We start from the raw sequence: 27,010 nt of genomic DNA, 5'->3' as shown, positions 1-27,010 counted from the left end.
TTTTCTGCATTTGAGTTCACCTCTTCATTGCTCGTGACAGTATGAGGACAGAACCCAAACTAAACCTATGTAGACAATGAAATAATCAGGAGAGATAGACTGAAGATGGGACACAACAGCATACACACGCACACACAGAGGCAGAAAGGATGGTCATACGTGTTAATTTAAGGGCACAGCTAGTGTCTGTGACAACAAATTTAGGCATACACTACTTCAAGCTCTACGCATGATTTTGGGCTAGTTACTATGTAGTTATGTAGTCATGTGCACTAAAATCACAAAATGCATCTCAAATGTTCATCTTCGCAAAGGCAGTATAGTTTCATTTGTTGTTTGATTTCATTTGTTCATTTGATTTTTGAGTTGTAAAAAATCCTCCTATTTTGCCAGTGCTTTTGATACTTTTTATTAGATACAAAATATCAAAAGTTTTTGTCACTTGTGTTTGTCCCGTTTTTCACACAGGCTATTTAAAGAACCATGAAGAGAAACAGAAAGTAAAATTGCCGGATAAATGCACACGACAGATAGCTGTGAAATTTAGCTCTGGCATCGGGAAACCACCCCCCTCCCGGGCCCCGAGACCCAACCGCACGCTCAGACCTGGACTTCCAGACCTATCATTTTCTCAGACAGTGCCACCTGCTGTTGGGTTGGGTAAAGCGGCAGGTACAGAGACCCTACTGCACGCTCAGACAAGCACTTCCTAGCAAGTAGCAACATCAGACACACGCCAGTAAGGTTATTGATTTTTAAAGCGATTCCTGAAAGTGAAATATGTGAAATAAATGAAATAAAATATTACGCTAACAAACAATAATTTTTAGTGTTTGATTTGATCAAAATTTTTGCCAAAAAATAGCATTATTCTATGATATTTACAGCTTGCTCTTATTTTCGGTGTTATTGGGAGACTTTTCTAGCAATGTTTTCTGGCAAAATAAACGTTAAAGTAAAAAGGTTAAAATAAAATGTTTAATATATAACGCAATAATTATTTGAAAGATATTTTAGTGCTATGTATTTCTACTGTACATATTACTGTATTTTCTATCTGAAAGTGTTTGCACAGACAATGACAGTAACACAATAACAGTTTAACAATTATTAATAAGTTCTTTAATGATTACAAATAAGTTTTTGGACGTCAAAATATCAGTTAATCTGCATAGAATTTACAATATGAGCTCTCTAAGGTTAAAGCAAAAATAATTTGTTTGTGACTTGTGAATTTTTTTCCCAGATAGATATTACAATTGAAAGCCAACACTAACACAGTGCACCAAATGCTGCAGATATTTCAACTGTTTTTTGCTCTAGAAATGAAAAATCTCCCTAACAAGAATGTAAAGCATTTATTTTATTTGATGTTATTTTCTACGTAAAAACATTATCTTTAATCCAATTATTATTTTTCACAATTTTTCTCTGCATTTTTTACAGCTTAATGATTTGCAGAACCTAATGAAAATTATACAAAAATAAAGTTTGTTGTGAAAAATTACTCAGAGTACTATAGTTTATTGTATGTTAGGAAATTTGTTGTATATGAAGATGATATTTATTCCCTCAACTCAATACGAAACGGTGATAAATGATTAAAAAATATATATATATTGAAGTAACTGAACAATATCTATTTACAAATACAATTAATAAAAATACAACAGAATTAATGCATTAAATCAAAATCTAGTATGTTTAATACTTCATATAATAATGTATTTAATCATAGCGTAATATTTTATAGTAGAAAAAAATAGTTTTAGTTACAATTTAAAAGCAGCTGATTTCAGGTCAGTCGATCTTTCAAACAGCAGGTGGCACTAGAAGGTCTGGAAGTGCAGGTCTAGCCGTCTGAGCGTGCAGGTCTGAGCGTGCGGTTGGGTCTCCGGGCCTGCAGCTTCATAATGTTGCCCCTCTCGCACGCCTCCTGGTCCGCCCCTCAGGCAGTGTTACATGTCAGCTGTTGCATGTTTTTTTGGGGCATGCCCCGTATCCCCAGTCCGAATGAAATGGATCAGTTCATTCTCTCTGCGTGGCGTGTCTTACTTTAGGTTAGATTTGTATATTCTCTGGGATACTGTTTCTTTTCTGAGTCAAAGTGACTGTCAGACACAAACTGGCCCAAAGAGAGAAACTTTAGGATCAGTATTGATTGACGCGAACGGGTTTGAACGATTCAGTCCGTTTTGGTGAACCGTTAAGAAGTTTACTTTAAAGAACCGGTTCACAAAAACAATTCGTCCAAACAAATTGGACAACAGTTTTACGCCTTGCAGGAGACTCGAAAATAAAAGACTCGAATTGTAAACAAACATATTCCGTCATCATATTGATTTATTTAGTAATTTTCACAGATCTCCAGATTTGTTGTTTCTTTCAGAAAACGCGCTGGGTGTGCCTCAGAAACCCACTAAGGCTATTTTAGGAATTAGATTTAGCTGGAAACTGCAAGAATATGAAGATCATTTTAGGGATCATTCTGTTTCTATCAACATGCGGTAAGTGTGTGGTTTCTTCTTTCATTTTTAGGCCTGCTTTCGGTTTCACACACAGCGTTTAAACCAACATGGGTAACAGTATTTTTTTTGCCAAATTTCCCTGCACCCCATGCTGTCTTGCCTGAAGGGGAAGTAACTCGAGGTGGCCTATAGAGTTAGAATGTCATCTACATTGCATAATCAAAAAAAAAAAAAAAAAAAAAAAAACAACAACTTGTAATTAACTACTTTAACTTAAAAAAGAATATATATATATATATATATATATATATATATATATATATATATATATATATATATATATATATATATATATATATATATATATATATAATACGATTATTTATATTTAATACACACAATTACGCAGGTAATGCTTTTCATAATCTCTTCATTTATTATTTTCTTATTAACATTTATTATGTCATAATTACCTGATGCTTATATACATGCATTCTTCTTCTTCATGATTCTTTGTATTGGCAGTGTTGAGGTTTTAAATGTTAATTTAACTTGTTGCTGATAATTAAAATATTTTTTTTTCTTGCATCTATTAAACTAGTATGAGATTATTGTACTTCAAAATTTAAGTTTACACAAAAGTAATTAAAAGTAGTCAGACAGCGTTACTATAAATGTGTAATTAATGGATTACAGTATATAAATGACCACAGATTTTGTCATGCAGCCTAATTTGGGATCAGGAACTGATTACAATTCATAAGCTGTTTTCATGAAGGATAAAAATAAAGAAAGCCAAGTGTACAATTTCTCAACGTATATGGATTATTTGTTTGGGAGCCTACTTTATCAGGCAGACGGATTGTTCTTTATTTTACAGCAGAATGATTAAAATAGTTAATTATTTTCACAAGGCACAAAAAATTTTCTCCCTTTAAATGATTTCTCACTAACATTCTCAGCAGTGTTTCAGTCTCTGAGATGCTGTTTCTGTTTGTTCTGCAGGTGTGTTTGGTGCTGAAATTAATGTGCCAATATCAGTGATGGAGGGACAGACTGTGACTCTTAACACTGATATTATTGATATAAGAGAAAGCACTCGAATAATGTGGAGGTTTGAAACTTTACGCATTGCTGAATTCAATAACAACAAGACCACGTATCTCAATGACACTGAGAGATTCAACAGACTGAAGCTGAACAGTCAGACTGGATCTCTGACCATCATGGACATCAAAACCAAAGACACTGGACTTTATAAAGCAGAGATCAACCACAACACTGGGACTTCAAAGTGGTTATTTAATGTTACTGTCAATGGTGAGGATGTATTTATTTTTTGTTCTCTGAACTCTGACCAGTGAGTTATACTGTTTTAACACTCTTACAGAGTTACAGCTATATAATATAACAGGTGACAGAATTTGCTTCACAATTTGCTGTTGTGTTTCTGTAGGATTTTATACATAGACCGCCATAAAAGGCCACAACAGGTGTTTTTGTTAACACTTGAGCGTTAGTCAATGTACATCAGCTGTAGATTTCTGCATGTATGTATCAGATTTAACTTCCGTTGTTAATTTTGCTGAACAAATGCAATACTTTAATTATCAAATGTAAAACTATTATATCAGATTTACCTGAAGCCATGATATTTGATGATTTGTAAAATGGCAGTCAAGTCAGTACTTCACAGTTCAGTTAATACTCATCTTATAAAGTCAATCAGTCTGCTTTACCATTTGAGCAGTGATGGCTTCCACATGTGGGATTGTTATTTCTGAGCCCCTGGCAGAATCATCACACACGATGGATTTAGAATGTACAGAAATTAGAATGTAACAGAATTCCAAAAGCTTGATGAGTCACCATGGAAACCAAAATGGAATACAGTTTAAGTTCTGAAACTCACACCTCACTCAGAGAGACGTTCTAAACTTACCAGTGAAAAGGTTAAGAAACTGAACAATATTTATCATTATTACCTTTAATCTACAGCCTCTGCAAACAGAGGGCAATCTTAAATCACAATTACAATGAAGGAAAACAAATTGACCATTCCAAGATGGCCAATAATTTGTTCATAAATATCAAATGTATTCTTAATTACATGATTTAATCATTATAAGTAATTAATCAAAGATCATTAACACACATTAACCTACCAGATCTACAGTAGTGGATGTTTATGGTGTTCATTCCTGACTGTTTTTCTTGATCAGTTCCAGATTCAGGTTTATCTCCAGGTGCTGCGGCAGGAATATCTGTCATCGTTCTTCTGCTGGTGTTTGCAGGAGCAGCAGCTTTTGTGTTTTACCATCGCCACAAATTTCTTCCTAAAAGTGAGTGATGTAGTGCTACAGAAGAGTGTTAAATGTATAATGCATTTTTCCATATATAGTTAATGGTTATGATGTCGAGTCTAATAATTTATTAATTTCATAAATCAAGTGTTTTTAAAGCAGCTACTTTATTTTGTCCAAAGCTACAGTATATTGTATGCTTAAAAAAGGACCTGCTTGATTGATTCAATTTTACAAGTACTTATTAAACTTTTGTTTTTATGTGCTGCTAAACAGAGGAGGCGCAAAAAGGAGAGTTCTCTGTTCAACAATGTCAGTTGTGTAAGTATTAAAATATGCCATTGTAGAGTTTTAACATTGTTAGTCAGCATATAAGCCATTTTAACACAAGCTCTGTTGAAATTGGTTTAGAGTAGCAATAACTGAAGTCTGTGTTTGTCCACTGTTGACCTGCATGATATTAACAAAATCATATTTGTGTTTGATTAGTTTGTGTAAATTTGATGATGCATCTTTTTTGTTTGAGCCACTCTGTGTTTTTTAAATACTTTATTAATTTAGGGGGGAAAAACAAGAGGAAGAAGAAAATAATTACCAATAAAATAAAAGGAGGGGGTGGATGGGGGCAAAGCAGTTGTCATAGGGGTTACAAAATCAAGTCATTTGAAGCACATTATCACTTACTGTTTACAAAGACGTACTCTGTCTGTTTTTGCCAATACTTATTGCACTTTTTTGAACCAAGTCTTCAGTTAAACGTCAGTCTCTCCAAACAGTGTATTTCCTTTACAATTCCTGTCCATTGAGTCCTTGTTGGAGGATCAATCTGAAACCATTTTTCCAGTTTGGCTCTTCTTCTTTCTTCAAAAGAGTCAGTGAGGGGCAGAGTTCAGAAGGAAGACAGCTCTGGGGAAAAAGCTGTTCCTCAGTCTGCTGGTTTTTGTCCGGGGGAGCCTGAAGCGCCTGCCGGAAGGCAGGAGAGAAAACAGTCTGTGAGCAGGGTGAGAGGTGTCCTTAAGAATACAGTGTTTTTTTCTGGATATCCTCTATGGCTGGCAGTGTAGTCCCTGTGATGCGTTGGGCAGTTTTCACCACCCGCTGCAGTGCCTTACACTCAGCAACAGAGCAGCTTCCATACCAGGCCGTGACGCAGTTGGTCAGGATGCTTTCTATTGTGCAGCGGTAGAAGTTCACCAAGACGGCTGATGAAAGTCTTGATAAAATGTCTTTTAACTCAGTACGCACTTTTTGAGTTTTAGGATTCATTGTTTATATGTGATGTATGTGGTTTTAATCATCTTATTAATTAACTGTCACAGTCATTGCTGGTTTTACCCTTTTATGTCTACTAGACTAGAGGACACTGTGTTCTGGTTGTCTGCTCTTGAACTGCATTTCCCATGTCTTATCAACACCAGCTGTTTTTTGGGTTGCTCATTAGTTTTCGCTTGTGCTGTCTTTTTTTGCATTTGTATTTGTTGTGCTTCAGGGATGTACTGATGTTTGGCAAAAAATTCATTTTCGGGCCAAAAAAAAAAAAAGGGGGGAAATATGGGTTGAAAATAAAAGGCTATTAAATGGTGTTCAACGTGTTTATTTTATTCTCCCTTCAGCATAGTAATCACACAATGTAAAATGACTTTTACACTGGACACAGAAAGCGCAGTGCTATGAAATTCATGTATTTTAATGGCTCGAGTCATGCAATAATGATTTGCAGTTTTGGACCTAGTTTGCTTTGATGTATTTGGCTTGTTGGTCTGCTTAGCCTGCTCACCTTGGTTATTTCTTGTTTTTTTTTCTCGTTTGTCCTTCTGATGTCTTGTGTTTTTGTTAGCCTGCATTACATTATTATCTTTGCAATAAACTGTGTTTGTGTCCTCAACCCAGAGTTTGGCCTGACATCAACAGCACTGTAAAACAGGAGAATGGGAATGCCTGCATTTCTACTAACAAGTCAGTTCATGTAGCATTATTGGTTATTAGATTAAGTTCATTAACATTTAATCAAATACTAAATAAGATTAATTTATAATATCCACATCACTATGTTTTTGTGCTGCTGTGACAGATGAGGCGAAGATAGTGTCTGTGAAGGAGAGAGAATCTGTCACTTTAAAGCCTGATGCTGTAATTGAGAGAGACGATCAGATACTGTGGACGTTTGGACCGCAAGAGACTCTTATTGTTGGAGTCAATGGAAATGCCAGAGAGATGTCCACAGGTGATGGTGCTGATGGGAGATTCAGAGACAGACTGATGTTGGACTCTACGACTGGATCTGTAACAATAACAAATACAGCAAGTGAACATGTTGGAGTCTATAGACTGAAGATCATCAGCAGCACAGGGACCTCATACCAAACATTCATTCTTACTCTCATACGTGAGTATCTCAAGTCTTTAAATGAAAGTCAGCGTTGAAGTGAAGAGCAGCTGCCTGTTCCATGATGATGGCTAAACAAACTCAGGATTATAGGATTAGTTTTGAGTTTACTAAACCAAACCAGTGCGATCAGGTTTTATTTTTACCATGACCCTGATTATACAGTGCATCCTGAAAGTATTCATAGTGCTTCACTTTTTCGACATTTTTTTGTGTTACAGCCTTATTCCAAAATGGATTAAATTCGTTCATTTCCTCAATTCTACACACAATACCCCAAAATGACAATGTGAAAATGTTTTTTTAAAATTTAAATTAAATTAAATTAAATTAAATTGAAATTAGAAATAAAAAACCTGAAAATGTACATTAATATATGTGTCATGGATTGGTCAGGCTCTCACGACCCCCACTCACGAAGATCACCATCACCTGACTTCTAATGAGCACACAGCTGCATCACATTCACGAGCACCAGATAAAAGCACAGCACTCCAGTCGCTCATTGTCCGGGCTCGTCTCGACGAAAGCGGACAACTGAGCGACCACTCAGCGTAGTCATCCTCAGCTAAAACAAACGATTTACTTACCTGTTCTCTTTGTATTCCTCCTAGTCTTCCTGGTCCTCCCGAATCGTCCTGTCTTCCAGTCCTTCCAAGTCTGTGTCATCCTCTGTCAGCTGTATCTGGTGTGTGCTGTCCATCCTCGTGTATTCCTGTTACCCAGCCACGGAGGAAAAGACCCCAACATCATTCCTGATCCTCCTGGCTATCCTTCATGTGCTCCTTGTTGTCATTTAATAAACACCCTAACGTTTCCTTACCTCTGTCTCCTGTCCGCTTCATAACAGAAGCCCGGACCTATAACGACGACAACATGAGCACCCCCGATCACTTACAAGAGCTGGTGGACCAGTTGAAGCGGATTCTACAGCCACCAGCTCCACTTTCCAACGCACCACCAGCACCGAGCACTTCCGCCTCCACAGTTTCTTCTTCGGCCCTTCCTTCCAGTCCCATGGCCCGACCAGCGCCCTACTCAGGCGGAGCGGGGGAGTGCAATGGTTTTCTGTTACAATGTTCCCTCATATTCGAAATGCAACCTTCTCTATATCCCACAGATAAGTCGAAGATCGCCTACATCGTATCTCTGCTCTCTGGACCTGCACTTAAATGGGCTGAGACGATCTGGAACCAAGCCGGGCCGGTCATGAATTCCATCACTACCTTCACGGAGTATTTCAAAGAGGTGTTTGGACGTTCTGATGGGGAAGTAGCCGCTGGAGAGCAGCTGTATCATCTAAAGCAAGGTACTCTATCTACACAGGAATATGCTCTCCGGTTTCGCACTCTAGCAGCTGCAAGTGGATGGAATGAGAGATCGTTGTTGACCACGTACCGGCTCGGCTTGGAACCCACTCTCCGAATCCAACTGGCCACATTAGATGATACAATGGGTCTGGAGAGATTCATCCAACATTCTCTCCGATGTTCCGATCGTCTCCGTTCCTATCAACAGGACACCATCACCCCCTCGTCTGCACTCCTCCAATCGCCTGAGTCAACAGCCTCTCCAGAACCAGAACCCATGATAATAGAGTCTGGAAGACTGACATCAGCGGAACGACAGAGGAGGCTGACCCGGGGTCTGTGTCTATACTGCGGTGTCAGTGGACACACCCGTATGGAGTGTCCCCTTCGTCCCATTCGGACTTCAGTGAGTGTATTCAGTACGAATATTGAACAATGTAAACCACTTACTACCACCGTACAAATAACTACTGCCTCTATTTCTCTCCTTGTCACAGCCCTCATCGACTCCGGGTCAGCAGGGAACTTCATCTCCCAATCCCTCTGTCGTCAACTCCACCTCCGTACTGAGGCGTCCTCGCACATATACCAGATACAACCGATAACCCAGTGCACTCGATCTTCGACCCGTATCCATCGACAATGCGAAGACATCCTTCTTCAAGTGGGGTTGTTACATCAAGAGAGGATTCAATTTCTGGTTCTGGAGGGTGCAAATATGGACATCATTCTAGGGCGCCCGTGGCTGGTGAAGCACGATCCCATCATCTCTTGGGGCACAGGAGAGATAAAGAAATGGGGATCTGGATGTACACCTGCCTGTTTTCCAAATCTCCCTCTTCAAGGTCGGAACCCCATTTCTTTGTTTGCAACATCGGTCGAGAGCCCTCCTGAGAAGCAGTCTATCCACATTCCTAAGGAGTACAGCTCCTTTCAAGATGTCTTCTGCCCCAAGAGAGCTTCCCAGCTACCGCCGCATCGGCCATGGGACTGCGCGATCGACCTAGTTCCAGATGCCCAGTTGCCAAGAGGTAGGATCTACCCGCTCTCGCTTCCAGAGAATCAGGCAATGGAAGATTACATAAGGGAGGCTCTGAGTCAGGGGTACATACGTCACTCAAAATCACCAGCCGCCTCAAGCTTCTTCTTTGTGGCCAAGAAGGACGGAGGGCTGCGTCCATGCATCGACTACAGGGTCCTAAATAACGGTACAGTAAAATACCGATATCCCCTTCCTCTGGTACCAGCCGCTTTGGAACAGCTCCGAGAAGCTAAAGTCTTCACTAAATTGGACCTCCGCAGCGCGTATAATCTGATAAGAATACGTGAGGGGGACCAATGGAAGACAGCATTCGTGACCCCTACTGGCCACTATGAATATGAGGTCATGCCTTACGGTCTGGTCAATGCCCCCTCCGTATTCCAAAACTTCATTCATGAAGTCCTCCGGGAGTTTCTTCACCACTGTGTAATAGTGTACATAGATGACATCCTCATTTACTCCCGGAGTGAGGCCGAACATCGCCAACACGTTGCGGAGGTCCTACACACATTGAGAGAACATCACCTCTACCTCAAAGCGGAGAAATGCTCATTCCACCAGAAGTCGATTCATTTCTTGGGATACATCATTGACCAAACCGGTATACGTATGGATGGGAAGAAAATTGAGGCTGTTCTATCCTGGTCAGAACCCACTTCCATTAAGGAGCTCCAGAGGTTTCTTGGGTTTGCTAACTTTTATAGACGGTTTATCAAGGACTACAGCAGGATTACATCACCTCTCACTAATCTCCTCAAGGGTAAACCCAAAGGACTGGAGTGGACCAAAGAAGCAGCCGCAGCCTTCCGCCTTCTTAAGAAGGAGTTCACAAGGGCCCCACTCCTGACTCATCCTGACCCAAATCTTCCTTTCGTGGTGGAAGTGGACGCATCCACCACCGGCGTCGGGGCAGTATTATCTCAACATCATGATACACCGCCCCGACTGCATCCCTGTGCCTATTTCTCTCGGAAGTTGAGCCCGGCGGAGCAGAATTACAGCATAGGAGACAGGGAGCTTCTAGCAATCAAGCTAGCCTTGGAGGAGTGGCGTCACTGGTTGGAGGGAGCCAAACATCCGTTCCAGGTGATCACAGATCACAAAAACCTCCAATACATCAAAGAGGCCAAGAGACTATGTCCACGTCAAGCCAGATGGTCACTTTTCTTCTCACGTTTTGATTTCTCCATTTCCTATCGTCCAGGACCCAAGAATCTAAGAGCAGACGCTCTCTCTCGTTTACACGAGCATCACGATCATGAAGAACTCCCAACGAAGATTCTTCCCGAACACATCTCCATTTGTCCGATCACCTGGAACGCTCCTCCAGTCGTTGCCACTCCGGAAGCCCCTGCTCCGCCGGGATGCCCTCCTCATCGGCAGTTCATACCACCTGAACACCGGGTAGATCTGATCCACTCCTTACATACCTCGCTAGGCACTGGACATCCAGGGATCAACAATACTCTCTCGCTAGTATCCCAACGATTCTGGTGGCCAAACATGGCAAGGGATGTGAGGCAATATGTTCAGGGCTGTAAGGACTGTGCCCAATCCAAGAGCCCACGTCATCTACCCGCTGGAAAGCTCCATCCCTTGCCGATTCCGAACCGTCCCTGGTCACACCTAGGAGTGGACTTTATCACTGACCTCCCTTCGTCAGAAGGTAATACCTGTATTCTAGTCATAGTAGATAGATTCTCAAAGTTTGTCAAACTAATCCCTCTGAAAGGTCTTCCCACAGCCTTTGAAACTGCCGACAATATCTTTAATCAAGTCTTCAGGTCATTTGGTATTCCAGAAGATATTGTGTCGGACAGAGGTCCACAGTTCATCTCACGTCTATGGAAAGCCTTCTTCAAGCTCCTAGGTGTGGCCGTCAGCCTCTCTTCTGGATATCATCCCCAAACCAACGGGCAGACAGAGAGGAAGATTCAGGAGGTGGGACGGTTCCTGAGGACCTTCTGCAGTGGTCACCAGAACTCCTGGAGCCAGTATTTGGGCTGGGCAGAATATGCCCAAAATTCACTGCGGCAACCCTCCACCGGACTCACGCCATTCCAGTGCGTCCTGGGCTTCCAACCACCGCTCTTTCCCTGGGATGGCGAACCATCTGATGTCCCCGCAGTGGATCACTGGTTCCGGGAGAGCGAGAGAGTCTGGGACGAGGCTCATCAACATCTGCAGAGGGCAGTCCGTCGAAGCAAGGTAACCGCCGATAGGAGAAGGTCTGAAGAACCCAGATACACACCCGGACAAAAGGTGTGGCTATCCACCCGGGACATACGCATGCGACTGCCCTCTCGCAAGTTAAGTCCCCGATTTGTTGGTCCCTTCACCATCGTGGAACAGGTTAACCCCGTCACCTACAAACTACAATTACCCTCTCACTACCGTATTCACCCTACATTCCACGTATCACTCCTGAAACCCTATCACGATCCTGTTCTTCCCTCCACAGAGCCTGACCACGAAGAGGAACCCCCTCCTCCACTGCTCCTAGAAGAAGGAGCCGTCTACGCAGTGAAGGAGATCTTGCGTTCCCGACGTCGTGGTGGCCAGTTGGAGTACCTGGTGGACTGGGAAGGGTACGGCCCCGAAGAAAGGACATGGGTTCCCAGAGCTGATATTCTCGATCCTAGTCTCATGGTGGAGTTTCATGAGAGCCACCCTGAGTTCCCAGCGCCTAGAGGCAGAGGGAGACCACCACGGCGTCGGAGGTGTCGGCCCTCAGGAGCGGGCCCTGGGGAGGGGGGTACTGTCATGGATTGGTCAGGCTCTCACGACCCCCACTCACGAAGATCACCATCACCTGACTTCTAATGAGCACACAGCTGCATCACATTCACGAGCACCAGATAAAAGCACAGCACTCCAGTCGCTCATTGTCCGGGCTCGTCTCGACGAAAGCGGACAACTGAGCGACCACTCAGCGTAGTCATCCTCAGCTAAAACAACGATTTACTTACCTGTTCTCTTTGTATTCCTCCTAGTCTTCCTGGTCCTCCCGAATCGTCCTGTCTTCCAGTCCTTCCAAGTCTGTGTCATCCTCTGTCAGCTGTATCTGGTGTGTGCTGTCCATCCTCGTGTATTCCTGTTACCCAGCCACGGAGGAAAAGACCCCAACATCATTCCTGATCCTCCTGGCTATCCTTCATGTGCTCCTTGTTGTCATTTAATAAACACCCTAACGTTTCCTTACCTCTGTCTCCTGTCCGCTTCATAACAATATGTACATGGTATATATATTATAAAATAACAATAATTATTTCGTTTTGTAACGTAACAAAAATTCTCTGGTCCGATGAGACTAAGATTGAACTCTTTGGAGTGAATGCCAGGCTTTATGTTTGGAGAAAACCAGGCACCAGTCATCACCAGGCTAATACCATTCCTACAGTGAAGCATAGTGGTGGCAGCATCATGCTGTGGGGATGTTTTTCAGAAGACGTAACAGGAAGACTAGTCAGGATAGAGGGAAAGATGAATGCAGCAATGTACAGAGACATCCTGAATGAAAACCTGCTTCAGAGTGCTCTTGACCTCAGACTGGGGCAACAGTTCATCCGCCAAAATATCAATGGAGTGGCTTCACAACAACTCTGTGAATGTCCTTGAGTGGCCCAGCCAGAGCCCAGACCCAAATCCTATTGAACATCTCAGGAGAGATCTGAAAATGGCTGTACACCGTCGCTTCCCATCCAACCTGATAGAGCTTGAGAGGTACTGCAAAGAGGAATGGGCAAAAATTCAAAAAACAGGTGTGCCAATCTTGTGGCATCATATTCAAAAAGACTTGAGGCTTTAATTGCTGCCAAAGGTGCATCAACAAAGTATTGAGCAAAGGCTGTGAATACTTACAGTACGTACATGTGATTTTTCAGGTTTTTTATTTGTAATAAATTTTCAACAATTTCAAAAACTCTTTTCTCACATTGTCATTATGGGGTATTGTGTGTAGACTTTTGAGGAAATAAATGAATTTAATCCATTTTGGAATAAGACTATAACATTACAAATGTAGAAAAAGTGAAGCGTTATGAATAATTTCCAGATGCACTGTAAACTTTCTTTATTAACTCAAACTTTGTACCTGAGTCCATGGGTGTTGTGCACATAAAGGCAGGACATCGGGAGCAAACAGTTAATCACATGCCTTGAAATATAAAAGTACTGTGATTGGCAGCTCAGTTCATAGGCTAAGATTAAATGGTTTAAACCAGGGGTCACCAAACTTGTTCCTGGAGGAAACTTGTGTCCTGCAGATGTTAGCTCCAACTCTAATCAAACACACCTGAACAAGCTAATCAAGGTCTTACTAGGTATACTTGAAACACCCAGGCAGGTGTTTTGAGGCAAGTTGGAGCTAAACCCTGGAGGGACACCGGCCCTCCAGGACCGAGATTGGTGACCCCTGGTTTAAACATACAAGTAGCCAGGATTTTAATAAAGGTGGTTGATGGAATATCCACAATAAGAGGATTCTTCTATACCAGCTATAAGATCGACATATAACAATACTCTGAATTCTTGTGGTATGATTATCATCTGGGGGTTTACCAAAAATAGCAATATGATGATTTGCATTTAGATTTATGTCTAATATTCCTGTGACTGCTTTGAAAAATAATTGTCAGAATTACAATTGAGACTGACAGATGAGAACATGAGGATAACATTGCAAGTCTGTGAACACCTGTTACATTCACTGTCAATTTTGTCAGGATAGAGTTTTGCGAGTCTTTCGTTGCTACAGTGTAGTCTTTGAAAGACCTTAAATTGTATAAAAGAGAGTCTAGCACAGCTAGATGATGAATTAACAGCACTCCCAATAAAACCAGTTCTGATTCCCAATCTCTCTTAAAGGTGCAGTAGGTGATCTGCCAGAATGCTAGCATTAGCATAATAGCTTAGAAATTTTATGATCCTCCCCTGCCGTCTAAAACCACACTTCCTTAAGTCATAAACTCACGAAGACACTGATTAGATATAAAACTAGATCATGTCATTCACCAGTTAGAAAACTATGGACACACGCACTTTATCAAGCGTAGTTGTTGACAGGCCAGCGGGTGCAGGAATTATATTTCCACAAAACTGTGTCACAGGCTGTCACTGTTCAAAAATGAACAAATGTGTGAATATAAATAAAACTTCACCTCAGAAAAGCTGGTTGGGTGGAAGAGCACATTTACTTATGTTTTGTTACTAACTAAACAAAAATGTTATCAGAATAAAGCAGTGCTAAAAACAGAAATATCTGCTCATCTTTTTAAATTACACTTGTTTACATTACCAAGCCAACGAGTGAATTTCATACAACTATGAGTAGTTGACCGACCATGTTATCGATGCTGTAAAAGGTACTGCATAAACTTGAAAATAGCCAATCTTTTGCCGGACGTTTTCAGTGGCTGAACAACACTTCTGTGCATATAAGCCCATACATAAACAAGAACAGTCTACATAAGCTTTGCGTGGCTAAAATATATTTCAAACATACCTGTCAAAAAGAAATACTTCAGCCGTGGTTTCACTCTTCTGATAGTTGTTTTGAACTGCATAACGTCATTTACCATGTGCAAAAGTAATTCCGATATTGATTCAGGGTTTAGAAAAGTTTTGATTCTGCATTTCTGGCAGAAGCCCTTTCAGAAACAATCTTTTCTTTTCTTGCATACAAGGCTATGTTGGTCTTTCAGAAAGAATTTCAGAGTGATGTTGAGTTTGCAGTATGATGTCTCTATGTCAGCAGTAGATGCGTGCTTTACGTGTGCGCACGAGTGATGCATCTGTCTGCTTAAAGAGCCACTTTTTTGCTGCTAAAAATAAGTGCTGTGAAAAGGAGTAGACAGAGGAAGGGTGAGCCAGCCAAAGTGGCATAGCTTGTTCTTCAGACCATTCTTGCATCGGCCCTCAATGTTCTGGAGAATTCTTAGAAGTTTCATTTCATCCTTACTGATGTTTTAAATCCCTGAAGTATCTACAGCAAATTCAAAATATTTAAATTCTGACTCTGTCAAAATCTGAGATTAACTGGGTGACGTCACAAGGGACTTGCCTTTAATGTTGATACTTATATGATACTGATATAAAATCCTTTTCACTTTTGCTTATTTGAAGACAGGGGAATTTGTCATGCTAAAGAGTTTTCATAATGGCTTCAGTTATACTACAATTTCTATAGCCATAAAAATTTTTCCTACACACACACACACACACACACACACACAAATTATTGGTTGTAGTAACCCAATGTTGGATTAAATATAACCAAACACAACCACTAAGTTTGTCCATATTTGAGCCAACGTTAGGTTAAAACAACCCAGCATATTTCCTTCACAAACACTGTATGTACGGTACATTTGAACAACTTTAAATAAATGTTTTATATTTCTCCATAGTTTAATGTGATTTTGTCGTTAGCTTCATGAAATTGTAATTCTTTCCATTTTTAAATGACATTTGTCTTTTTTATGATGCATCTTATTCTAATATCACTGACCTGTAACGCTTCATTTGATCATTGTTTAAACTACCACAAAACTGATTAAATCAACTCATTGTTTTTGTTCAGTAAAGAGCATCTGAATGAACTTTCTTTTGTGTTTCCCTGTTTCTATGTGCTTCTGTCACAGATAAAGAATTTTTGATGTCAGTGTCAGAGGGAAGTTCTGTCACTTTAGAAACTGGCACTGAAATACAGAACGATGATCTGATCCTGTGGATGTTTGGAGATGAAGACAGTCTCATAGCTCAATTGGAAAAGACCACAAATACAGTCGCCTTTCCTGATGCGAGATTTAAAAGTCTGAACCTCGACAAGAACACTGGATCTTTGACCATCACAAACTTCAAAAACAATCACACAGGACTGTACAAACTACAGATCAGCAACAACAGCAAGATAACCTCAAGCAAAACCTTTAAAGTGCTGGTAAACTGTGAGTATGTTGATGCTTTGAAATGCCTCCATGCAATGTATTATTATCTTGCTGTTACAATCTGTGTGTGTAGTAATATCAACTGACTCAATATTTTGTGGGATTTGTATCACTAATGAAAAAGTAATGCCTATGTGTCTGTTTTAGTAAGTCATAAATGTTCCCTTCTGGCTTTGCTTAATTGAGAAAGCTTAAAAATTCTTATGATTTCACAGATTAATTTATTTTGCACTTAAACCCAGAGTTATTTGGAACATTAACAAAACAAATAGACCAAACTTGACTGGCCAGGCTGGCAGGGATCAGGACTGGAACAGACACACGACAAGGTAACATACAATGAGGCAACATACGATGACGAACTGGCACATGACAGCAGACATGAGGAGAATATAAGCAGGAGTAAATTAACACACAAACAGATGAACATAATTAACTAATAATGGGTTAACAAGCCATGTGCTCACATAAAACAAGACTAGAACACAACTGCATGTTCGAATGACAAGACAAACAACACTGAAGCACGCGACCACAATGTAAACATAGAGCCACGTGCTTTGACAACCGACGCAAGGCACGAGCACACGAAAGGTGAAAACACCTTACCGTGCGCTCACCCTGCTGAAAAATCCAGCTTAAACCAGCCTAGGCTGGTTGGCTGATTTTAGCTGGTTGACCAGCCTGGTTTTAGAGGGGTTTTGGCCATTTCCAGGCTGGTTTCCAGCTATTTCCAGCCTGGTCTTAGTTGGTCAGGCTGGGAGATGACCAGCTAAAACCAGCTTGACCAGCCTAGGCAGGCTGGGAGCCCAGCCAAAGCCAGCTATGTCCAGCTTAAACCAGGCTGGTCAGCTTAAACCTGGAAATGGCCAAAACCCCTCTAAAACCAGGCTGGTCAACCAGCTAAAACCAGCCAACAAGCCTAGGCTGGTTTAAGCTGGATTTTTCAGCAGGGCACACAAATGCAACGCGCATGTTTCATCTCAGCGCCAACCAAAACCGAAACCAACTGGACGGAGACGCTGAGAATGAAACAGCGCGATGCTGACAGAACAAAACACAAACACGAGTACAAGAGCGCGCGTCCCAAGGACGTGCAGACCCCGCGCACGCATCAAGCGGGAGCGCGCACGGTCAGCGCGCACCGATGACGACGCGCACCCAGAGACACACAATGACAAAACAAGTGCTCGACCCAAGAAAACTCGAGCCGAGCACAACAGGACAAGAGAGAGCTAATGTCCGGACTCTGCCACCAAAACAAGAATTTACAAGACCAGAGTGGCAGAACCCTGATAGGTGGACTTGAACAGACTTTCAATATGTCCTGTTTGTTATTTCACAGTGAAATGATGACATCAGAATATAACTATTCATAATTCTGAAGTAGATTTTTTATGTTTGAGACATGTTCTTGTCATTTGTCATTGACAACATTATTAGACCATTTGTTTTCACTGGTAAAATTAGAATTGTGCAATTATCAGATTCCTTCTTGCATTGTATTCAACATTATATAGGCCAGGGTTGTTATACTGAAAGTAAACATTTATTTTCATGCAAAACACTATGTGTTAGCTATGAAAGAAAAAAAAAAACATCAAATGCTTGTCATAATCATAACTGTAAAATGCGATATGATCATTTAAATGATGTGTGCACTTCCGAGTGCGGCTCATGGCTTCCGTCACTATGAGAAAAAAACACATACATGCAAATCAAACCTCCCGCACGGCCCTCAAACGATCGCTCTGTGCAACAAACTGAACGTTGTTTACAACTTTATTACCTGTTATCCACAGCCTATGCAGGTTCTGTTCACTGAAGTAGGCGTGATTGGTGTGCACGCACACGTTCTCGGTAGTAAACAAACACCTTGCGGTCAGCTCACGTGTGATTTTGCGACTGTGAATACATCGTTACATGAAGACAGAAATGACATTTTTGGGTGAATTATACCTTATAAATACAATATGTGACACTTTTAACACCATTCGAAGGTGTCAATGTTGCTGTGAAGACCCGTGCGACTGCCTTGCTTCTCTCCTGACCTTGAAAATATAATTGGCTGAATCGTAGAAAAGCTGAATTAAGATCGTGTGTAGGGTCGAATCGAGATCGTGATCTTTTTTTGATTAATCGTGCAGCCCTAAATCTAACTGTATTATAATAGGCTTCATCACATTATTAATTCACTTGGATTTAGTTTTTTTTCCCTTGTAAAGTGATTGAGGATCTCATTTCTTTTTTTTCTGACAGTCAACAAAGTGTCAGTGACAGAGGGAAACCCTGTGACGCTAAAGGTTCATGTTGAAATTGGTAAAACAGATCAGATACAGTGGCTGTGCGGAGAAGAAAATGCTCTTATAGCTGAAATTAAGGAAGGGAGCTGGGAGATTCTTAAATATTATACAGCTGATGGGAGATTCAGAGGAAGACTGATGGTGGATGACAAGACTGGATCTCTGACCATCAAGAACACCAGACCTGAACATGCTGGATTTTATACACTGAAGATCAACAGCAGCAAAGGGCCATTGGAAAAACGGTTCTTTGTTATTGTCAGAGGTGAGTCTGGGATTTAGCTCAAACTACATCCAGAGATGATGTCTCTGAAAAATGTCTGTGCATAAATTTATGTGGGAAATTGAATAGAAATAATTTTTTTTCCAAAAAGAAACCATGTGCATTAACTATGATGAAAACATGCATGCGCTTAGTATATGCATCAAATATGTATGTGATTTTGTTTTAACAAATCATGTGATAAGATAAATGGCACGATGGGACCACTATAATGGACAAATCAGCAGACCGACCACTTTATAAATGATCTAAAATGTCATTTTGCTTTTTTTTTAAATGCTTTACCCAAAGTCTGTCATCACAGTGGTTCAGTATTATTACCTACAGTCTTTTACAGTCAACATTAAGTCTTACATTGTGACTTGATCTAATTTTTCATTAAATTTTTGTTGTTTCTAAGCGAGTATGATATTAGGAAAGGAGGGAAACAACGTCACTCTGAATGTACATGCTGAATTACAAAGAGATGATCTGATCCTGTGGATGTTTGGAGACGAAAACAACCTCATAGCTCAAATGAATGGAGAAACCACAGAGACCACATTTACTGAAGCCGACGAGAGATTCAGAAACAAACTGCTGCTGGACAAGATGACTGGATCTCTGACCGTCAGAAACATTACAAGCGAACACTCCGGAGCTTATAAACTACACATAATCAGCAGCAAAAAGCCCACGTACAGCACATTCAGAGTCTTTGTGTTTGGTGAGTTTAATGGACTTTACTTTTGAAATACAATAAGGGCATATGAATTAGTTTTACAACCTGAAAAACAAGAATATTATTAGTAGCCAACAACTAATTGGTAATTAATCTATAGGTCTAATTATGTGTAAAGAAATTAGCTTTTAGTCTCGTTACTTCTCTCACTCACTTTCCTTCTGCTTAGTCACAGATTTATTAGGGGTCGCCACAGTGGAATGAACTGAGCGGAGTGCATATCATATTGGCAAGGTTACATCATTTCAGTAAACAGGGCTTCATTATATTATAACATTTCGAAAAATCAATGATTCCCCACTAGGGGCGATGTGTATCCTAAAATCTGCATGAATCATGAGGGTTTCCTCAGATAGCCCCTAATGGTGAATCACTGAACAGAACAAACAATGAGCCTTGACATTTAAAATAAAAATGCATATTATGAAGACACTTTTTATGATATTAGATGATAAGCTAAGTGCATGCAACACTTTATTGGATGGTCCACTTGAGTTAGTAGACTGTCTGCTTAATATCAGTTGATATGCTCCTTCAACAGACATTTAACTGACTGTAAGAAACTTTGCAAGTAGGTACATGTTAACTTAAACTAAGCCTAAACATAACCTTAACCCTAACCCCAACCTAACATTCTACTTACATTTACATTACATTTAGTCATTTAGCAGACGCTTTTATCCAAAGTTAAGTTTTTATCTTAAAATCTAATTAGAATTAGTTGTCATGTAAATGCTATGTAATTTAATTCAACAAACAGACCATCAAAATAAAGTGTGTCCTAAGTGAATTTATAGTTTACACTTTCACGTTCACACTATGTTTTTTTAAATGCATGTTTTTGAAAATACTGGAAAAGAGAAATACTGAAGGACACGCAGTCCTATGCAAACAGATAGTATAACTTTACTTTTATCTGAGTCTGAGTAACTTACTCTGTTTTCCAGGTGAATCTGTTTCAAACACTGTGTCTGTGATGGCGGGAGAAAGCTTAATTTTGATCACTAATTTTAATGTAGAGCGAGATGAGAAGCTGCAGTGGACATTTGAAGGTGTGACGCTAGCATCTGGAATGAACGGAGACGTCAGTAAGACTTTATACAAGAGTAATTGGAGATTCAAAGGCAGGCTGGAGCTGCACCATCAAACCGCATCTCTGACCGTGAAAAACACCAGAAGAAGTGACTCTGGAGTTTATCAGCTGAACTTCTGGAATAGACGCAAGAAACACATTCGCTTGGATGTCAATGTTACAGTTTCTGGTGGGTAACTTAACTCTAATTATGGTGGCTTGAAAAGCCAGCATACTGTTATCTATCTTAAACTTATTATTATTCTTCTTCTTCTTCTTCTTCTTCTTCTTATTCTTCTGAGACTAATTTCTAAGTGTATCTCCTCCTAGGCCTTTCAAGCTACATACTTCAAACTTTCGTCAAACCTTCAAACTGGTCTGACTCGGGTTGCTATATCTTTTCTAACTGATCCGACCTTGGGTTTTCCGAAAAACGACCCAGAAAAATCCCAAAAGTCCCATTGACTTAACATTGGGTCAAACTTTGTGAGCTCATAACTCTGCATCAGACTGTCCTACAGACTTCTAACTGGACTCATTTAACTCAGTCTAGCCAGCAGCCAATAACTGATGACTTTTTAACTTACTAGCCACTCCCTAGCAACCACTTACAGCACCCTAGCAACTGTCCCATAGACTTCCATTGTAAAAGACTCCCATTTACTTAACATTGGATCAACCTTTGTGAGCTCATAACTCTGCATCAGACTGTCCTACAGACTAGAGTCTGGCCTCATTCAACTCAGTCTAGCCAGCAGCCAATCACTGATTACCTTTAAACTTACTAGCCACTCCCTAGCAACCAATTTCAGCACCCTAGCAACTGTCCCAGAGACTGTGACTAGCTATTCTAACACACGCTAACAGTTTTAACATCCTACTGACATGCTAATCTTGCTAGAAAGGTGCTAGCAACACGATAGTGACATGCTGGTCATGCTAGTAACATGCTAATTCATGCTAGAATCATGCTAACAACATGCTAATTCATGCTAGAAACAAGCTGATTCATGCTAGAATCATGCTAGTAACATGCTAGTTACATGCTAATTAATGCTAGAATCATGCTAGTTACATGCTAATTCATGCTAGAAACATGCTAGTAACATGCTAATTCATGCTAGAAACATGCTAGTAACATGCTAGAATCATGCTAGTAACATGCTAATTCATGCTAGAAACATGCTAGTAACATGCTAATTCATGCTAGAATCATGCTAGTAACATGCTAATCCATGCTAGAATCATGCTAATAACATGCTAATTCATGCTAGAATCATGCTAGTAACATGCTAATTCATGCTAGAATCATGCTAGTAACATGCTAATTCATGCTAGAATCATGCTAATTCATGCTAGAATCATGCTAATAACATGCTAATTCATGCTAGAAACATGCTAGTAACATGCTAATTAATGCTAGAAACATGCTAATTCATGCTAGAAACATGCTAGTAACATGCTAATTCATGCTAGAATCATGCTAGTAACATGCTAATTCATGCTAGAATCATGCTAATAACATGCTAATTCATGCTAGAAACATGCTAATTCATGCTAGAATCATGCTAGTAACATGCTAATTAATGCTAGAAACATGCTAGTAACATGCTAATTAATGCTAGAAACATGCTAATTCATGCTAGAAACATGCTAGTAACATGCTAATTCATGCTAGAATCATGCTAGTAACATGCTAATTCATGCTAGAATCATGCTAATAACATGCTAATTCATGCTAGAAACATGCTAATTCATGCTAGAATCATGCTAGTAACATGCTAATTAATGCTAGAAACATGTTAGTAACATGCTAATTCATGCTAGAAACACTCTAGTAACATGCTAATTCATGCTAGAAACATGCTAGTAACATGCTAATTCGTGCTAGGATCATGCTAATAACATGCTAATTCATGCTAGAAACATGCTAGTAACATGCTAATTCATGCTAGAATCATGCTAGTTACATGCTAATCCATGCTAGAATCATGCTAGTAACATGCTAATTCATGCTAGAATCATGCTAGTAACATGCTAATTCATGCTAGAATCATGCTAATAACATGCTAATTCATGCTAGAATTATGCTAGTAACATGCTAATTCATGCTAGAATCATGCTAGTAACATGCTAATTCATGCTAGAAACATGTTAGTCACATGCTAATTCATGCTAGAATCATGCTAGTAACATGCTAATTCATGCTAGAAACATGTTAGTAACATGCTAATTCATGCTAGAATCATGCTAGTAACATGCTAATTCATGCTAGAATCATGCTAATAACATGCTAATTCATGCTAGAAACATGCTAATTCATGCTAGAATCATGCTAATAACATGCTAGAAACATGCTAGTAACATGCTAATTAATGCTAGAAACATGCTAGTAACATGCTAATTCATGCTAATTAATGCTAGTAACATGCTAATTCATGCTAGAAACATGCTAGTAACATGCTAATTCATGCTAGAATCATGCTAGTAACATGCTAATTCATGCTAGAATCATGCTAATAACATGCTAATTCATGCTAGAAACATGCTAATTCATGCTAGAATCATGCTAGTAACATGCTAATTAATGCTAGAAACATGTTAGTAACATGCTAATTCATGCTAGAAACATGCTAGTAACATGCTAATTCGTGCTAGAAACATGCTAGTAACATGCTAATTCGTGCTAGAAACATGCTAATAACATGCTAATTCATGCTAGAAACATGCTAGTAACATGCTAATTCATGCTAGAATCATGCTAGTTACATGCTAATCCATGCTAGAATCATGCTAGTAACATGCTAATTCATGCTAGAATCATGCTAGTAACATGCTAATTCATGCTAGAATCATGCTAGTAACATGCTAGAACTATGCTAGAAACATGCTAATTCATGCTAGAATCATGCTAACAACATGCTAATACATGCTAATCCATGCTATAATCATGCTAGTTAAATTCTAATTCATGCTAGAATTATGCTAGTTACATGCTAATTCATGCTAGAATCATGGTAATTCATGGTAGAATCATGCTAGTTACATGCTAATTTATGTTAGAATCATGCTAGTTACTTGCTAATTCATGCTAGTAACATGCTAATTCATGCTAGTAACATGCTAATTCATGCTAGAAAAATGCTAGTAACATGCTAATTAAATCTAGAATCATGCTAATTGATGTTAGCAACTGCCCAGCAACCACTTAGAATACTTTAGCAACTGCCTAGCAACAACCTAGAAACATGCTAACATATATGTACTTATCTATGCCGACTGTTTCAAACTTCATAAAAACTGCTTCAGTTATTTACACTTTAAAACGACTTCAAACTTTTAGACTCGGCTTTTCAAGCCACCATAAAGTTTGTCCTCAAACTTTAATATCTAGTTAACTTTAAAATTACACCCAAATATATTATCAGTTTTTTTTTTAAATGCTAAAATACAATTTTTCTAACACATTTCCTCAACTAAGGCCTTGAAATGACAATCTGCGCCACGCCAACACGGGAAGAACATGCAATCTCCACACAGCCGGGACTTGAAACAGCAATCTTCTTGCTGTGAGGCGACAGTGCTAACCACTGAGCTATCGTGTCGCCGAGGACTATTTATGCTTTGTGAATCCCTTATAAATGACAAATAAATGCTCAGAATATTCGAAACAGGTAAAAACAAACAAATGACTTCAAATGAATCATATCAAATGAAAAATAAATCTTTGCAATCTTATCTAAAATATAATGACTGTAGAGATTAAACGTCGCTAAATTACATTGAAATATTTTATCATAATATATTGTTAATTATTATATTGCTGTCGTTTTATCCAACTTTATGTTGTATTTTGTCACTCCTGTCATTCAGGAATGCTTAAACATTACAGTAGTTTTATTTTTTTTTAGATAAGATGGCAAAGACTTATTGTTCATTTGATACTAAATTGAAACTGAGCATTTAATTGTCATTTATGAAGGATTTACAAAGCATAAATAGTCCTCACTTTAGATTCGGTCACAAAACTGGGTGAAGTTGAGTTAATAAAGCAATTTAGCAATGAAAAATGAATCATTAACAAAGTATGAAAACACAATTATTAAGCACATTACACATGTACCTAAAGGTCAACAATACAGCATGTGTAGCTTTATTTATAAACTGCTTACTAACATCCACTAATGTAGAGTTAATACTTAACAAATAATAAATGAAATAATTGCTAATGCTTAATAAATGAGTCATAATGTGCAGTTATGAAGTGTTACTAAAAAAAAGATAACTTATAAATTGTCAAATTAAGAGGGTTTGTGGTCTACTATCATTTATTAGCAGTGGTGGATGAAATATAATAATCAAACGCTTGAATAAGTAAAAATTACCTGACACAAATTTACTCCAGTAAAAACAAAAAGAACACAAATGGGTAACACTTTAATTTAAGTTACAATTCATGTTGTGAACAAACCATTAGCTAACACTACTATCTTAATAAACGACTAATTAGCTTTTTATTAATAGTAAGGTATAGTTTTTGGTTAGAACTAGGGCTGCATAATAAGATCATACTTTATGACTAGTACTGAACAGTTAATATCTTAATAATAGGCTGATAATAAGCCAGTAATTAATAATATGAATTATGACTCAAACTAAAGTGTTACCCACAAATGTGACAAAGTTTAATGTAGAAAATTGGTCATTTTGATTCTCTCTATCAGATGTTAGAAATGATTTTGATTATGTACAACAACAGAATAGATGAAGATCTTTTCTCTTTTTGTCTGTTTTTTTCTTCCAGATGACTCCAGAAACACACCGACTGAATCAGTAAATATACAGATGCCACATGGAGAAATCTGAGTAATCTGTGAGTTAAACGGACCTTCCTGAAAACCTGTTGACGTTTTGAAAGCTTTAGATATGCTTTGAAATCTTTATGATAGACTGGAAAAAGTGCTCTTCCTTGATGTTTTTTTCTAGTGCAAATATCCTAAAAAATCTTAAATGGAGAAGCGTTTTCTAGACTAGACTTTCTAGTCTTGTTTTAAGAAATAATGTAAAAATAAAGTGAGTTTTTTTATCTTAAAACAAGCTAAATTATTATTATGTAGTTTATTATATTGCTTTTAAGGAGAAACTCACTTAATTTTGACACATTATTTATTAAAACAAGACAATATGTGTTGCTTGTCTAGAAAAAAATTCTCGATTTAAAAATTTTTAGATATTTTGACTAGAAGCAAGGCAAAAAATCTAAGTTAGAAAAGCATTTTTACAGTTGAACCTTTGAATGTTAATGAATTACAATCATTAGTAAGTAGGATGAGTGCATATGTGATATTTCTTACAGTGGTCTGCAGTCTGACTATGCAGATATTGGCAGGTTTGTCAGTTTTGTCAACAAAGTGTTTTGACTGTTTATCCAGCAGAGGGCCACAGAGATCTGTTATTTATTGAGTTGTAATCTGTGATCTCAATGTTTGATATGTGTTGTTGCATTACATTGATGTCTATTAATCAGAGCTTTCACCCTAAAATGGATATTTACTCACTATTTACTCATCCTCAAGTTATTTCAAACCTTTATTGATTTCCCTTCGTCCATGAAAAAAAGTTAGAAAACTGTAACCACCGACTTCCAAAGTATTAGCTTTCCTATAACGGAAGTCAGTGGTTTTCTTCAAAATGAATCTAACAGATTTGTGACAAGTGAAGGGAGAGTAAGTGAAGACAGTGTTGTCATTTTTAGGTAGAATTCCCCTTTAATTACTGGTTAGAATGATCATTAAAGGGGAGATCCAGAATTTATTTCAAAGGCTTGGTTGTGTTTATAAGATGCAAAGAAATGTGTGCTCATGCTTCACTTGTAGAAAAATCATGTTATTTTTTCATATATATTACTTTGATTATATACAGCTACTCTGCTAACATGAAAACGACTTGTTTACATCCTTGTTTACAGCTTTGCTACAACATACCGTTAATGCTAGAAACTGTGCATGTCATAAATCAATTTTAGGAAATTAAAAACACAGGTTGTGGCTCACAATACACAGCTTCTGCTTGTTGGAGTTACTCCTTTGAGGAGCTTTTAGCACTGAACTGGGAGAAATTCTGTAAGTTCTCCTTTGTAAAATGCTTGCTATATATTTTTTTATAATTCTCTGAA

The 27,010-nt window shown here is 38.9% G+C and overlaps 1 protein-coding gene across 1 annotated transcript; it reads left to right on the top strand.

Moving 5' to 3' along the window:
- Window positions 1-2,009: 2,009 nt before the first annotated feature.
- On the top strand, window positions 2,010-25,907 carry LOC130215496 (uncharacterized). Its single transcript, XM_056447311.1, has 10 exons — window positions 2,010-2,507; window positions 3,474-3,788; window positions 4,691-4,810; window positions 5,048-5,092; window positions 6,843-7,157; window positions 16,151-16,456; window positions 18,716-19,024; window positions 19,443-19,748; window positions 20,711-21,025; window positions 25,640-25,907. The coding sequence occupies exons 1-10, from the start codon at window positions 2,465-2,467 to the stop codon at window positions 25,699-25,701; spliced, it is 2,136 nt and encodes a 711-aa protein (XP_056303286.1). The 5' UTR covers window positions 2,010-2,464; the 3' UTR covers window positions 25,702-25,907.
- Window positions 25,908-27,010: the final 1,103 nt, after the last annotated feature.

The sequence above is a fragment of the Danio aesculapii genome, chromosome 22 (genome assembly GCF_903798145.1).
Source record: "Danio aesculapii chromosome 22, fDanAes4.1, whole genome shotgun sequence".
Taxonomy (NCBI): domain Eukaryota; kingdom Metazoa; phylum Chordata; class Actinopteri; order Cypriniformes; family Danionidae; genus Danio; species Danio aesculapii.
Note: the sequence above shows the minus strand (reverse complement) of the source record. Positions and strands in the feature narration are given on the sequence as shown.